Consider the following 15,282-nt stretch of genomic DNA (forward strand, 5'->3'; position numbering starts at 1 on the left):
AAAAAAAGAAAGAAAAAAGCTAGAAAATACATATTTTGAATGAGCTTCAAAGCTGTTCATTCTTACTATGTGCTCCTCTTAAGATCAGGCTGTCTTTTAGTGTCTGGTGTTTCTCCCTACACAGCATAATCGTGTTATCTCTCAATTTTTTGTTGGCAATCTGAATACATTGTATTCTTCCAGGCTTTTTTCTCCAGCATTGAGGTTTTCTTTTTGCACCCTTTGAAACATACAGAATCTGGACACCAGAGCTGGCAGCACTAGTAAACTCTTTAAAATCCGAGGAATACTATCCACAATGGCAAAAATTCCTTCCATGCTTGAATTTAGCTATTTCTTCAAGGAAAATGTTACCTGCTCTTGTCAAGGTGTGATTCTTGGAGCTCACACAGAGTTGCACATCGCTTTTAAGGTTCTAGTTCCCTACCCTGTCAGTGTGACAGTAGTCTTTTCCAACGGCAAAGCTTTCCATCTTGGTTTTATTAAAGCATGTTTTGTTTCTGTGATCTTCATTTATCTGTGATCCAAAATGACTGTGTGATTGCGCTGTTGCTATTATTTTTTACAGACAGTTGTTATTGTTTTTGTGATGTTCACAGTCATTTTGGCAAAGATTTTCTATCTATGGGCACATCGTTGGTGAAGATGATGACAGATACCCATTAGAACCATCTCTGCTGAGGGTGTTTTTCATTGACACGTGTGTTCTAAGCTAACTGATTCATAATCCTTTTAATGTGTGTTTGTTTTTGTCAGTTCTATGTAGCACTAACTTTTTAAACCAGAATGACAGTAGTGCTAACTCAGATACCCTGCAAAGCTCTAATTTATTGCATCTCCATGGTTGCCTTAGATGAATTTGTTAGATGTTTATGAATCTTGGTGATGAATGTCGTATAAGAATCAAGATGATTATTTTCTAGTGAAAATAATTTGCGCTTTGGTAGAAATAATCAATAATGTGTAAGTACACAGTGTCTGGATTTCATTAGTTGTTCATTCTTGTTGGTCAGATCAAGAAGCTTAGAAATAAATTTTCATACTAGATCTGCCCAATGGCCCATGAATTTCTGCAGTTGTACTTTATTAATTAATTGAGACCATAATCTGGTACTAGGAAAGAGAGATAAAAAAAGAATTTAATAAATACCCATAAAATAGCCTTCCAGTGGAGAAAATGGACTTGGAATCTCTTTATTAGTATTTGGCTCGCTCCTTTGAATATGAATGTACATGCACAACTGCACAAAATTAGAATTATTTTTTCTAATGCATCTGTGTGGGTGTTCTTGGTTTCTGTAGAGAAGAGATGTTACATTCCCCACTGTAACTCTATGTGTCATAAGTAGAATATGTACTTCATTCTGACCCAAACAAGTCATACTAAAATTATACTGTGATATTCTTACATTTCTGGTAGTGTAAGCTGCTCAAAATTCTATTTTGTAATTATCTTGATTATTTAAATTCTTTGAATGTCTTCTTGAGAAGTGATACACTGTTCTTTCCGGCTAAAATTATTTAGCTGTTCCTTTCCTCAGTTAATGTAGGAGGAGAAAATGAATATAAAAGATAATATTTTAGCATTAGTTGATCCTAGGGTCTTATTTGATTCCAGCATAGCAGGCTAAGTAGCAAATGCTCTTAGCAATTGTTTCTGTTAGTGGAATTTTGAAAGCACTAAGAGAAATCTTGATCCATGGAGACAGTACAATAATTCACATTGACATATTTTCCTCATTTGCCACAGGGCAAGTGGAACTATTAATGCTCCTGTACAAAACCTTTTTCTCCTTTTCTCTTTTTTTTAAGAGCAGAATTGAAACTGTGATCTTAACAGCTAATTATATGTAAAAATTTAGACTACCCTGCAGTCATCAAAGGGAAGGAATTCAGAAAATTCACTATCAATGTATCTTTGTTATTTTTTAAAAAATAGACACACCTGTGCAATGAGTGTATTTATTTATTTGCATTGTGTGTTTTTGTAGTGTTTTGGAAGTTCAGTGGTTTTTTTAAGCGAGAAGGCATCTCTGGGGTCAGGGAGCAGGTAGCAGTGATTGTCAAATAAACTGTTTGAATACTGCATGTACACATGAACTGATTCTAACAAAAAAACCTTCTCTGAACCCATTCTGTGCCCCACAATGTACAGTCAGCACCCAACGGAGACAGCCGTTCCAATCATGTATACACAAGGAATATTTGTTATCCATTGTAGTATTTTGCCTGCAGCTTTGAAAGACCCAGTTTTATCTTCCCTTAAGCAGCAGAAATGATGTCAGCATCAGCGTGGTACTTTTTTCTTTGGCTGTTTCAAGAACGGAGGAATTGAACCATTCATTGATAAATAAAGATATATGTAAAATATGTATAAATTTAGGCAATTTCACTTACTTAATGCAGTAGAACTGCCTTTGAAATGAGATTTAAACATGAGTTCTTGAAAACTTGGTTGGTTAGATGTTCAGGAAAGAACAGACAGTTGCTCAGTAGTAATGCCAGGAACAATAAATACACTGTGAGGAGCAGTAATGATAGATGACCAAATATGTATCTTCTGAATGTGCATCATGCTGGCTGTATGTTACTGAAATCTGCGCGTGCTATTAGATTAAAAATCAACTACCACAAGTTAGCAAACAATTTTTTTTTGTGTCCTTTCTATTCCTTTCTAGTGCTTTTATCCCCCTTCATCCCCACCTCCCCCTTTTTTTTAAGAGAGCCAAGAGATGAGGGTTAGGTCGCAAATGAGATGAGTTTGATGACCTCAGCCTATGGCCTCGCAGACATCTGTCTACGTCTCTAAACACATATAGATTTTACCACAATTGGAAATCTCTTGTCAGGAAAGATCCAGGAATAGACTGAGAACACTTAACTATGATTGTGATTGTAAAACCTTGAGAAACAAAAAGAATCATCCCTTCCCTCTCATTAGTTGGTATTTAGTAGAAGTTACAGTTGTGATGCTTAAAAGGAAAAGCATTCAAAAGACTCTTATTGAACCAAGGTAGTGTGGGTTTTTATTCTCCTTAGACTATTTGTTATCTACATGAATTATTGTTCATTCCTGTCTTGTGATAGTTCTTTCTGATGTGGGTTTCTCTGTAATGTTAATCATATAGGTACAGCCTCTGGGAAAGACACAAACTTTAACCTTTCTGGGTCATAGGTCTCAGAAGCCACTTTAGTTGGAGATCAGCACAGTACAACGATACACAAAGTATTCTCATTTGTTTCCACGTCTTTCAGGAAAGGCTAATTAATTATTTATACATTATCTATATACATTTACTTATTGTTATAGCTCACTTTTCTTTAGCCTCCACTGGTTAATTTAAAGTACATTTTTCCTAAGGTTACTTCATCATCTCTGATATAACTTGTACAGTTTATAAGGCGTATCAAATCATTTTAATTAAGAACCCCGTCTGTTTGCATGGAAGTATTTCCTTTTTTCTGTGTGTCTGCTGAACTTTACTCTTCCTGTGGTGATGTACAAGCCTGTATTGTGATCATTCTTTCAGATACATAAAATAATACAAATTAATACAAGATTATTCTAATTCCAATGACTCTTCTGCTGGTCAAAGGAATAAATAGAGCCGAAATACAACATAAGAATTTGAAGCAAGGAAAAAAATAGGTTTTGTATGCCCTAAGATGTTCCCTGGAATTATGTGATAAAAATGAAAACTTTAGAATTTTTCATTGCATCCGTGTTGCAGATTTGTAATTGTTTATTGTGCTTCTTGTGACCCTATAGTTCAAATGGCACATGAGTGTAGGGAAAAATAATAGGTCATTACACAAAAGCAGTATCAGATACCCTGCTTCATAAAAAGAGAGCATGTGTTACGAGACCAAATAATTGTCTTGATGAAATAAATGAAAGAAACTGAAAAGATTAAGATACATGGTGCATTAACTGAAATGGTTTCAGAAGCTGACATAATGTTCCAAATCCTCTTCTGTTCAGTACCGTGTTTTAGGAAATTTACCTTTCAAAACCATCATAGAAAGTTGTTTATTTTATTGCCTTTTGTCTTGCTCACTGAGCAGCTGCCCATCATTTAGCAGCAGCCCTGGCTCACCAGGGAGGTCCCAGCAGACGGGAGCTCAGCCAGGGTGACACCATCTACAAGAAGGGGGCAGGAAGGAAGATCAGGGGAACTACAGGCCTGTCAGCCTGACCTTGGTGCCAGGGAAGGTTACGGAGCAGGTCAGCCTGAGTGCCATCGTGTGGCACATGCAGGACAGCCAGGGGATCAGGCCCAGCCAGCACGGGCTCATGAAAGGCAGGTCATGCTTGACGAATGTGATCTTCTATGACAAGGTGATCCACCTAGTAGCTGAGGGAAAGGCCATGGGTGGTGTCTATCTGGACCTTACTAAAGCCTTTGACACCATCTCCCACAGCATCTCCTGGAGAAACTGGCTGCTCATGGCTTGGGTGCCGTGCTCTGTGCTGGGTTAGGAGCTGGCCGGGTGGCCGAGCCCAAAGCGCGGTGGGGAATGGAGTTACCTCCCGCCGGTGGCCGGTCACAGGGGTGTCCCCAGGGCCCAGCGCCGGGGCCAGTCCTGTCTCATGCCTTTATGGATGATGTGGGCGAGGGGATCGAGTGCACCCGCGGCCAGTTTGCAGATGGCACCAAGCCGGGGGGAGCGTGGCTGTGCCGGGGGCAGGGGGCTCTGCGGGGGGCTCCGGGCAGGCCGGGCCGAGGGGCCGGGGCCGGTGGTGTGGGGGTCCCCAGGGCTGAGCGCCGGGCCCTGCCCCTGGGTCACACCAGCCCCCGGCAGCTGCGGGCTGGGGGCAGGGGGCTGGGAACTGCCCGGCGGGACAGGGCCCGGGGGGGCTGGGCGGCAGCAGCTGGGCATGAGCCCCCAGCGTGCCCAGGTGGCCCAGGAGGCCAGCAGCGTCCCGGCCGGTGTCCGAAACGGTGTGGCCGGCAGGGCCGGGGCAGCGCCCGTCCCCCTGCCCTGGGCACTGGTGGGGCCGCCCCGCGGGGCCTGGGCTCAGCGTTGGGCCCCTCACGGCCAGACAGACACTGAGGGGCTGGAGCGTGTCCAGAGCCGGGCAGGGGCTGGGGCAGGGGCTGGGGCACCAGCCTGGGGGGGCGGGGGGGTCAGCCTGGAGAGAAGGGGGCTGGGGGGGACCCGGTGGCTCTGCAACAGCCTGAACAGAGGTTATAGCCAGGTGGGGTTGGTCTCTTCTCCCAGATAACAGGCAACAGCACAAGAGGAAACGGCCTCAAGCTGCGCCAGAGGAGGTTTAGGTTGGGTATTGGGGAAAAAATGTCTTCACTGCAAGGGTGGTCAAGCACTAGAACAGGCTGCCCAGGGAGGTGGTGGAATCACCATCCCTGGGGGTATTTAAAAGCTCTGTAGATGTGGCGCTTAGGGACGTGGTGTAGTGGTGGACTTGGCAGTGCTGGATTAATGGTTGGACTTGATAATCTTAAAGGTCTTTTTGACCTAAACAATTCTATGATTACAGCTCATGATGAACTCTTTTGTGGACTTTCCACAATGTCATGAATCACAAATACTGCAGATGTAGCAGCCCAGTCACCTAGCCAACACCTGCATGTCACAACAGTAACTGTCTTTAAAATTGCACCAATATCTCTGCTGTTGAGAGTAATGGTCATGGTGGGGTAGTGGAGTTCCCAAGAGACACTTGTAGGTGATACATTTCAACAAAACATCTCTGTCAGCTTGTGTTTTCCTGCGTAGAGGAGTTGAACCATTCCAAAGACAATAATTTTAGCAAACATTTTCATGAGATTTGTTCTCTCTGCAGCATTTTCTTCCAGTAACATGGTAAGACCTTTGGAAAGTTTATCCAACAATCTTTAAATAATACCATGCTATCGTAATGCACAGTGCTGCCTTAGTCTGTAAGTCAGGGTATTTGGCAATAAATACCAACTCAAGTAGCAGTAAATCTGTTGATACTGATGATCACCTATTTGAATTGACTTTTCTTCTGTGGTGAGATTGTTTTATATGAATATAAGTAGTATGATCAGGCAGTCTTTTTGCTAGGGTAACAGTCCACTTCTCTCTTGACATTTTACAGCAATACAAAAGGAGCTTTAAAAATCTATTTCAGGTTGGGTTTTTTTCTCCCAGATCACTGTGTGAGTTGTTACATAAACTGATGTCCTTTAGGATTTCAATTGCATCTTTGTAGTCATATGTAAGGATAAGGGTTTCTTGCAGTCTACTTCTCAGCTATTGAGTTTTAAATCTCGAGAATTGGGTGTAAAAAAGTTGCACAAGAGTCTTTATTTTGGTTCAGTAAAAGAAAAAAAGGTGTACCTCCAAATAACTGCCTATAAAATGTTTGTTAGAAAAATACATACATATTAGGAAGTGTATAAAAATATTAGTATATTGCTAGATAACATGGAGGCAGAGAACATGAAATGTGTTTCTGTGGCAAATGGAGTATGTGTTTTATGCATCAAACCTTGCTAGTTTCTTTTTACTGCTCTAAAATCATTGACAATTCACTGTTATGGATTGCTTCACGTGTATAGTGCTCCATATGCTGTAACTATGGAATTGATTTTCACTACCGGTCTCTTTGGTACTGGTTTTCTCCACCCTAATTTTCCTGTGTTCTCTGAGTACAAAGGGCTGATCATTGAGATTATTGTTATTATTATTACATATTTAATAGGATGTTTTTCTTATTTTGTGTTCAAATTTCTGGATATACTGGTTCTAAAATGAAATGAAAACAAGTTAAAAAATCCAGTTAGTGCTTACATTTTTTATTATAGTCCATTAAATTCTCTACTGGTTATTTGTAGGCAGATTTTACTACGTTCAAACAAATGTGTTCAGTTTTTTTGATGTGCAAATGTTTTCTGTCATTTGTTACAGCTGCTATGCAAAGCGCAAGTTACTGAAGGTATCTGAAGTGCTTGACCGATGGTGCACAGCTGCTGACTGGTGTTATGGTGTAGCATTATCAGATTTTAATTGTGTGTGGATGTGATCAGCCAGTGAAAGGCAGGGTGCTGCCAGGGAGGCATTGTGTGTCTCAGGAGCTGGTGTGATGATTCACTAGAGGTCACTTTTTGCTCCTTAATGAACCATTCTCTTACCTTAGCACTAGGTAGTAGTTGAGTGTTGGTAGTGCAGTATTTCACCAGGGTACAAATCAGTGTTAAGTTTGAAAGAAGATTAAATTCAAGACTGATAACTTATAAACATCCCAAGTAAATCTGACAAAGCGAGAAAGTTCATTTTAGTGTCATAAATGTATATAATCCCAGTGTGTGGTTGGGCTCAAGGTCCTTGACAGCAAATGGACATTTTCATGTGAGAGACATGGTTTTGCTTTTTGCATCCTTTAGTATCCTTGCTGGTTTTTCTGCTTGGTAAGCCTCGTGGTTAGTTTGAGAGAAAAGTCTTTAGGATAAACACTTGGTGAGATGTTGCTTTGATTTCATACCTTTCCTTATTTTTCCTGAGGGGGTCCTCAGTCTTATGTGTTTTACACAAGGAAGTGTGATGTTCTCTGTGCCAACTTGTGAATGAATGACATTTATAAGCACAAATATAATTGTTTGTGAACTTTAAAATTATTTTTGATACAACTATAGCTTTTTTCCTGGCTACTCGTTCTGCAGCTTTGACAAAAAATAAGATGCCAAGTGTGTTACAGGGAACTAAAGAGGATAATAGAGTGCAAATTACATTGCAGCACAGGGACAACTAACTCACTGTCAGTCCAAATTGGTATGAACATACAGCATCTCCTGGAGATGCCCCTGCTGCTGCTTTAGCATGGTGCCAGGCCCAAAATAATTAATCCCACTTCTGAACAGATAATCACCTCACGTTTGGAATGACACTGGCAAATCCGAACTGTTTATGGCTTCAGATCTAGAGCAGAGATCAAGCCTCCAGCCTAATCATCTCCCTCCTTTCCTCTGGAAGTGGTGGAGGCAGCAGCCTGGCCTTGAATCCATGTAGGTGAAAGTACTGCTTGCACACTGCTTCTGAATTTGATTTTCTGCATCTGTTGAGTGTCTCAGCAGACTGTCCTAAGACTGAACATATACCCACAATAGCGAGTTCACTCAGGACATCCACATTCCACAATCCAGAGTTCTCCTTAGGTCACTCGATGGTTAATTATTCTCTGTTTTACCTGCAAAATTACTACCACTAAACATGTTATTGAATCTATATAGGCTTGGAGTTTTTGATCCCTTCAGTTGGCTTTATTATGTATATATTTTTCTTTGAATACAGGATGCAGTATCACAGAGTATCTGGTTTTCATTATAATTTTAAAGAGACAATGAGATGTCATAACTGCTCTGTATGGGTCTGAGCCTGCTGCCCTTAATCATCTAAAAAATAATACTTCCCTTCATGACCAGGCCCAGACTGATTTAAAACTTGAAAAGTAAATTACTACTCAATAGTAATCTGCTACAATCCAGTTCTATAAAAGTAAATGCAGAATGTTGTTATGCTTGTTCATTATGTTGAGAGTATATTGCATTATAATTTTTAATGGACTTTTTAGTGTAATATATTCCAAATGCCTTCTTTAACACCTTGGGAGACAGCTGGATCAATGGTCTCACTCGCCTGTTGAGGGGCTGTCCCTGGCCCACACAGTTTTGTTAGCAGCTAAAGTTAAATTTTTAAGGACTTCATTAGTAGTAGGAGCCTCAGCGTAGTATCTCTGCAACTTGCAGTTTGAGTGAGCTCCAGGATTTCAAACAGGTGAGAAGGAGAAAACCTTCCCCTGGGTTACTAACCCACTTTTTGTTCTTTCTTGTTAATTGGCCGTTCATTCCTGGGAACACAGATTGTGCTGCTTCTCCTTTACCTCATCCAATGTCAAATCCCCAAAGAAGCCCTGCCAGCGAGGAAGGGAGCAAGCCATATGGGGCAGGTTGCAGTTGTTCCTTCAGGTCTGGATTTATTCCACTGTGAACAGATGGACAGTGGCTGACATCCACTAATGGTTCTCGATAGGTTTCTTCTGCTGTTCATCTCCATCTTCTTTTTCTCTTCAGCCAGAACACAGACCTTCCTGGAAATGGTCTGTTAACTCCTCCTGACTAGATGGAAAATGATACCTCTCATTTCACGATAACCAGAAAATGCAGAGGATTTAATTCCGCCCTGGTTCTTGTGTTTTTAGCACTTGTATGAAGAGGGTGAGATCAAGAAGAAAATCCCTTAGTCACTTAATACAGATAACATCAGAGGAGAGAGGCTTTTTGTGTTCACTGGTTTGAATTTATTCCTCTATGTATTCAGCACGCTGCAAGCTTTTTTCACTTTTGTACAGCTGGTATTTCCAGCACAGAGTGAGTATAGCTATTCCATTTTGAGAAAGGAACAATGCACATTTGGCATTTAAAAAATGACTTTGAATGTTTGACACAGCTGAACTTCTTGTTCATTAAGTGGAACTTTAATCTACAACTTTGATCCTTCAGCAAACCTTCTTTTTAACAGTAGATGAAGGTCCTGTATTCTATTTCATGCTTGTGATGACCACCATTTCTTAAAGATGAAGTATTTCCCTTTTGTCAATTACTCTTTTTTTCCATTTTCCCCTCAGAACCTGCTGAAAATGTTTCTCCAAAATGGCTTTTTCTTTCACATCAGCCAAAGAGCATTAACTTCCTACAGCAGGAAGTTTCACACAGAGGATGTTTTATGAAAAAAAAAAAAAAAAAAGCAGCTGTAATTAAAATATGCAATTGCAAAATGAAAGTAGACTGATCTCTACGTGTGTGTTTTATAAACAAAGGCTTTTTAGGATCTGAGCGAAGGAATTAAGGCAATATTTAAATGCAAACCAAGTTTTCTTTCCAGATTTTAAATAAATTGAATTGACTTATTTTGATTACACATTTTAAAGATCTATTTTCAGCATAAAGTTTAAGTGTTGGGCCTACTTTATCCAACCATTTTTTTCTTCTGCCATAAATCCCTTTTAGGATCTCCTAATAGCATCTCCAAGATTTACTGTTGACAAAAGTCAAGATACCCCATTGAAATATAATCTTACATTTTGATTAAAATGCAGGTTTTAAAATGACTGCTTTAAAAACTGTTACAATGAATGATGCGTGTTTGATAATGAAGCAAAAACATGCATGAAGGAACCATCATGCACAGCTATGACAAACTAAAGAAAATCCGTAAGTACACAATCTGAGTAGATGAAGAATATTGTCAGACCTCATTATTCCCTTTAGAAAGCCTTCAACATGTATCTCGGCTCGTTGCTTAGGCGATACAACAGTAGAACTTCCTCTTTCAGTATCTTTAAAGTCACATCTGCTAAAGATATCATACCCTAATGTATCTAATCTGTGAAAGCCCAAGGTCATGCCCTTCTGATTAGACATTCTGAGGGGAATAAAACTTGTACTTAAATTATACATATGGCTGTTAACAGATACACTTGAAACAATGTATTTACTCTTCAGCACATGCGCTTCTCCAGCTGAGTCTTAAGCCAAGAAACAGTTTGGGGGCTTTAAAAAAATGCCATAAATCTTAGTGCAAAACACAGAAGACACTCAGCTGTGTAACGTTACTGTTCAAAAAATAAAATAGCTGTGGTGACAGGAGTGCCAAAATGTGATAGGAGGATGGGGGTTGTTACGCTTTGTGGAAGATTTACTTATATTGTAGCTGTATAAGCCACAGTCTAAAAGATGCAAAGGGTGACTGAATGTTTGGTGATGCAGAGGCAAGCTGGAGAACATAGGAAGTGGAACGGATGGGTGCAGCAGAAGGCGTGACTGGAGTCAGCTGGTGTGCTCCTGGATTTTCTCATGTCTGGGCTAAAACTAGGTCACAGAAAGCCATATAGGGGAGCAGGGCTGAACTCTGGGTGAAGGTGAGATTGATTTTCTTAAACAGAAAAGATCATTGCATTGTGTTCTGAAGGAAAACTTCAGTTCCTCTTGGGTTATTTTGTTTTCTTTTCCATCCAGAGAGTCCTTACAGTTTATTCTGTAAAGCAGGTGCCTCGTTGCAGCTGTGAAGGAGCAGGGTGGAGAGACCTTTTGACTGCGGAGACAGGGTCAGATAACCTCTCTCCTTCAGCAGGTGCAAGTCAACTTTCTGCTGTTGAAAAGAACACAGTTGGCTGGGTTACAATCAGCTGAGGATCCAGCCCTTGTTGTTTTCTCAGGAAACAGCAATTTGTGATGTATGCCTGTGTGTGCTGGGAGGGAACCAAGTCCGGCATTACCTACAGTGTGTGTATTTAAGTCAGTGTACAATCAGAAAGGAAAAAGAGCAAGCATATGAATCCCTTCATGAAGTAGTGTAGAGAATACCAAACTGCAGTATTAATAACCTCCTGTTATTGAATACTCCATCTGTTCATCATGCCAACTTATCCTCACTTAGAGCACTCCCCTTGTCATAATATTTTGTACCACACTCCCCTCCCTACTCGAAGCAGCAGTTCCAGTTTAGAACTAAACATTTGCCCAGTCATGTAACCCCACCAAGGACATGGTCTCATTGTCTGTATCTGTTTATGTTTCTCTACAAAAAAATGTAACTGATTCCTTAATTTCTTTTCTGAATTTTCATTTTCCACTATCTTAATTTTTCCCAGAGATAACTCCATACCCATGTTGGTATTCACAGATATTTCACTTGCGGTTTAAGCCTGTTTTACCCCTAATGTTCGTTCCTGCTAATACTTTGCCACATGGCAACTTAAGTAGTGCAAAAAAAAAAACCAAACCCAACAAAACAACCAACCAATCCCCCCCCCCAACATGATTTTCTTCTTACAGCTTTGATATGTATATATTTTTATATTTGCTAACATCTATAAATGGCAATAAAGTGGTTAACCACTTTAAAGTGATTAAAACCAAATTTGTTTATTTATACAAACCCCACATGAGGCGCTCAGCTAGATGCTGCCCTAGTGATGCACAGTGAGAATCTAGAGAAACTATGTTGTTTGAGGGATGTCTTGAGACATCTGTAGTGAGCCACAGAAGGCTTTTCCATGAATACAGGAGGAAAATGAAGATAAGTCAGAGGCTGCATAAACTTGTCCTGGGCGTTACCTCCCAATCCTGCTGGTTAACCCCGTGAAATGGACACTACCTGGAGAATGATGGGGGAAAACAAGTTATTAGGGAGCTGGAGCCAAGTTGCTAAAGGGTGTCTATAAGCTAAACTCCTTTATTTGTGCCTGGAATGGATTTGTGAAACGCACTCAGCTTGGAGGCTGAAACCACCTTTTGTAACATTTGAGTTCAAATATTCCCCTCTCAAATAACCAACCCACCCCCAAAACCACAGGAAAATCTACAGCCTGTGCCTATACAAGCACAGAGAAGATGATCTGTGCCCAATATCAGGCATGTCTTTACCAAAGAGAATTACCAATGTTTGCTGCCCTGTGACTATTAGTAGTAGCTACCTCTAACGCACCTATCACCGCGGGTACTGTAATTATCGCAGACCAATCCCGCAGAATCCAGAAAAAGCTCTAAAAATCGTCGTGTCTACCCCCTCCCTTCCCGCGCGCTAGTTTGTAATAATAACAAAAAAAAAAAATCAAAAAATCACCCACGGTCCCGGCGTTCAGCGGTGCAGTCAGCATAATTAACTCTTAGGTCATCCCGCAAAACGATTAAAAAACGTGTGAGAGGTGCGGGAGCCGGGCGGGGGAGCCGGGGACGCGGAGGGGGCGCGGGCCGACATCCCCCCGCCCCCCGCCGGTACGAGCTGTGCCACTTGCCCCCGCCAGAGGGGAACCGGGGCGGGTTTGCCGCCCGGCTCGGCACAGAGCAGCCTCAATAGCTTAATTTTATCAGCGGTTAACCTGTCGCGCCTGTGTGTGTGTGTGTGTGTGTGTGTGTATGTCTCCCGGTCGGTATCCGAGGGGTCCCCCGGCACCCCCGAAGTGCTGCTGGGGCACCGCGGGCTTCGGGGCCGTTTGCGGCGTCACCGCTGGCAGAAACAAGCGTTTTATTTCTGGAAAATGCAAAAGATGGGGTTTGCGCTCCCCGGGCTGGCCTGTGGGGAGGGGACGGAACAAGCGAGCGCCCTGCCCGCTCCCGGCCGCGGCTCCACTTCCTAGCCAAGAATAAGGAGGAGGGGGGCGGCTCTGCGAGAGGCGCAAAACTTTCTCAGACGGCCGGACCCAGAGCGCCCGGTACCGGGAAAAAGGCGGCAGCGCCGGCCCATGGCGGCGCTCCGGGCCGCCGCCACCCTCCCCCCTTCCCTCACCCGGGCGGGGCGGGGCGGGGCCGCTGTCAGCTGACCCAGCCGGCCGCGGGGGCGCCTCGCCGACTTTGGTTTTCGTCCGCCGCCGCCACCGCTGTTTCGGTGGGCAGGCGAATGGCGGGCTCTCGGGGGTCTCCCCGGGTGCAGGCAGGGAGTGGGGGAGAGGGGCTGCCGCGCGTTGGGAGCTGGCGGCGGTGACGCCTGTTTTCGACCCACATCTCTGTCTTGGTTCCGCTTGGGGCAGCGCAGAGGCAAAATACTACATTTCTGCTTACATCCCTCGTCAGTGGGGGCGGGCCTTCCGCGCCGAGGGGCGAGTGGAGCTGGGCGGTGGGTGTAGGTGGCCAGGGCACGCAGCGGAGGCACTGGCACCCGGGGCTGACCTGCGCTGGGGCTGGGCCTTTCCTTCCCCAAAAAGGCGCCTGTTGGCTCCAACAGCCTTTTCTGGGCATTGACCCCCATGCAGGGTGGTGCGAGTAGCATAAATAGGTTATACGTTGTGATTAATTTGGTGCCGCCAGACAGTAGCGTAGAACTGGCCCTTGTTGTAGCCTGTGAGGCTTTCCAGGGGAGCAGGCCTGGGCCTTCGTTTTGGGGACCCCCGTGTGGGAGTTGCAGGCTGGGACCCCGTTACCGGGGCGCTTCACCTGGAGCAAGGGCTGGTCCGTTGACAATAAAGCGATGCTTTCTCATTCAGGGACCCAGGGTGAGGATTGAAGAGGGCCTGGCGCCCATCACCCAGTGCTTTGGACTGGATGGAAATGTGCAGGGATGTCCCCGATGAGAAACACCACCAGCATTTGGCCAACTTGGCTCCAAAGCCATCCGCATTCATGGTGGTGCTGGCCCCAGCCCTGCTGCTTCCCCAGTGGGACCGGGGATAGTTCTGGGCCAGGGGCTCCAAGGGTGGATTGGTGATGCATGAAGCAGAAAACCTCGCTTATACTCACTAGGTATAACTAGAGTGTTCTAGGGTTTTGGTTTTGGGTTATTTTTCCCATCCTTGTTAATTTATAAGGGAGAAGAGCCTTAAGCGAATTGCAGAAAATAATGAAGCATCAGAAGTGCCAGTGTTTTGGGATGCCAGGGAGGCCATCGAATGTGGCTAGTGTTAACTTTGTTAAAGTTTAACCAAACCAAAAGGATAAAGTGGCAGCACCGGCTCCCAAAAGCAGTTGGAGGTGTCGGTGCTCTCTCGTCTCACCCACGAACCAGACGCCGGCGAACGGCAGCGTGAGGCTGTAGGCCCGCTTGCTCCCGCCCCGCCGTCTTTCGATCTTCTCCGTTTGCCTCGAACCAGGAGATCGAGCCGGGGCGCGGAAGCCCCGCCCGCGGCAGCGGCGGCAGAGGAGGCAGCGGCCACTTCCCCACCCCCGCGCAGCGGCGGGCGGCGCGCGTGCGCGCGGCGGGGGCGCGCGGGAGGGCATGCGCGCGGGCGCGCGCCTCGGCGCCTCACTTCAGGGGCGCCCACGGAGTAGCCGCCATATGCCGCGGCGGCTTGTATTTTTATTGCCAGCCTCGCCGTTGCGGAGCGGCGGTGCCCCCCCGGCCTCCTCCCCGCGGCGAGCGCGGACGTAGCGTTTCAATGGGAAGTTCTCACTTACTAAACAAGGGCTTGCCTCTAGGTAACGAGCTCCGGCCTCGCGTCGCGTCGCGCCGGCCTGGTCCGCGGCGGTGGGGACCGGCGGTGGGAGAGGAGGAGGGCGAGGGGTGGGGGTGGGGGTGTGCGCCATCGGCCCCCGTCGCCGCCGCGCTTTGTGTGCCCGGCCCCGCTGCTGCCGGCCCCGCCGCGCACCCCCGGCCGCCGCGGGGAGCGGGGCTGCCCTGACGGCCGCAGCGCCGCCGCAACTTTGCCTGCTGGCTGCGGGCGGTACCTGGGGAGTGTGAGTAAACACATAAAGAGAAATAAAAATCAAACGCGGGGAGGCGGGGAGGCGCAGGCAGGGGGCTGGAAGTCGGCTGCGGGTGCAATTCGTCCTTAAAATAAAAAAGTCAAACGGCGCTGAAACTGCA

The 15,282-nt window shown here is 44.8% G+C and overlaps 1 protein-coding gene across 8 annotated transcripts in view; it reads left to right on the plus strand.

The window, feature by feature from the left end:
- The window catches only part of CTBP1 (C-terminal binding protein 1), a 251,620-nt gene that overhangs the window by 166,604 nt on the left and 69,734 nt on the right, over positions 1 to 15,282 (plus strand). For 2 of the 8 annotated variants that reach the window (XM_037386900.1, XM_037386882.1), the window contains exon 1: positions 14,677 to 14,894. The exons of 4 other annotated variants lie outside the window; for them this stretch is intronic. Coding sequence is in view for 2 of the 4 variants with exons in the window: in XM_037386882.1 (XP_037242779.1) it covers positions 14,855 to 14,894 (40 nt within the window). In the remaining 2 variants the exon portion in view is untranslated. Of the gene's footprint in view, positions 1 to 14,675; positions 14,895 to 15,282 lie in introns of those variants that run through there. 2 more of the 8 variants (XM_037386891.1, XM_037386931.1) reach the window with 2 other exon arrangements.

This window comes from Falco rusticolus, chromosome 1 (genome assembly GCF_015220075.1).
Source record: "Falco rusticolus isolate bFalRus1 chromosome 1, bFalRus1.pri, whole genome shotgun sequence".
Lineage (NCBI taxonomy): Eukaryota > Metazoa > Chordata > Aves > Falconiformes > Falconidae > Falco > Falco rusticolus.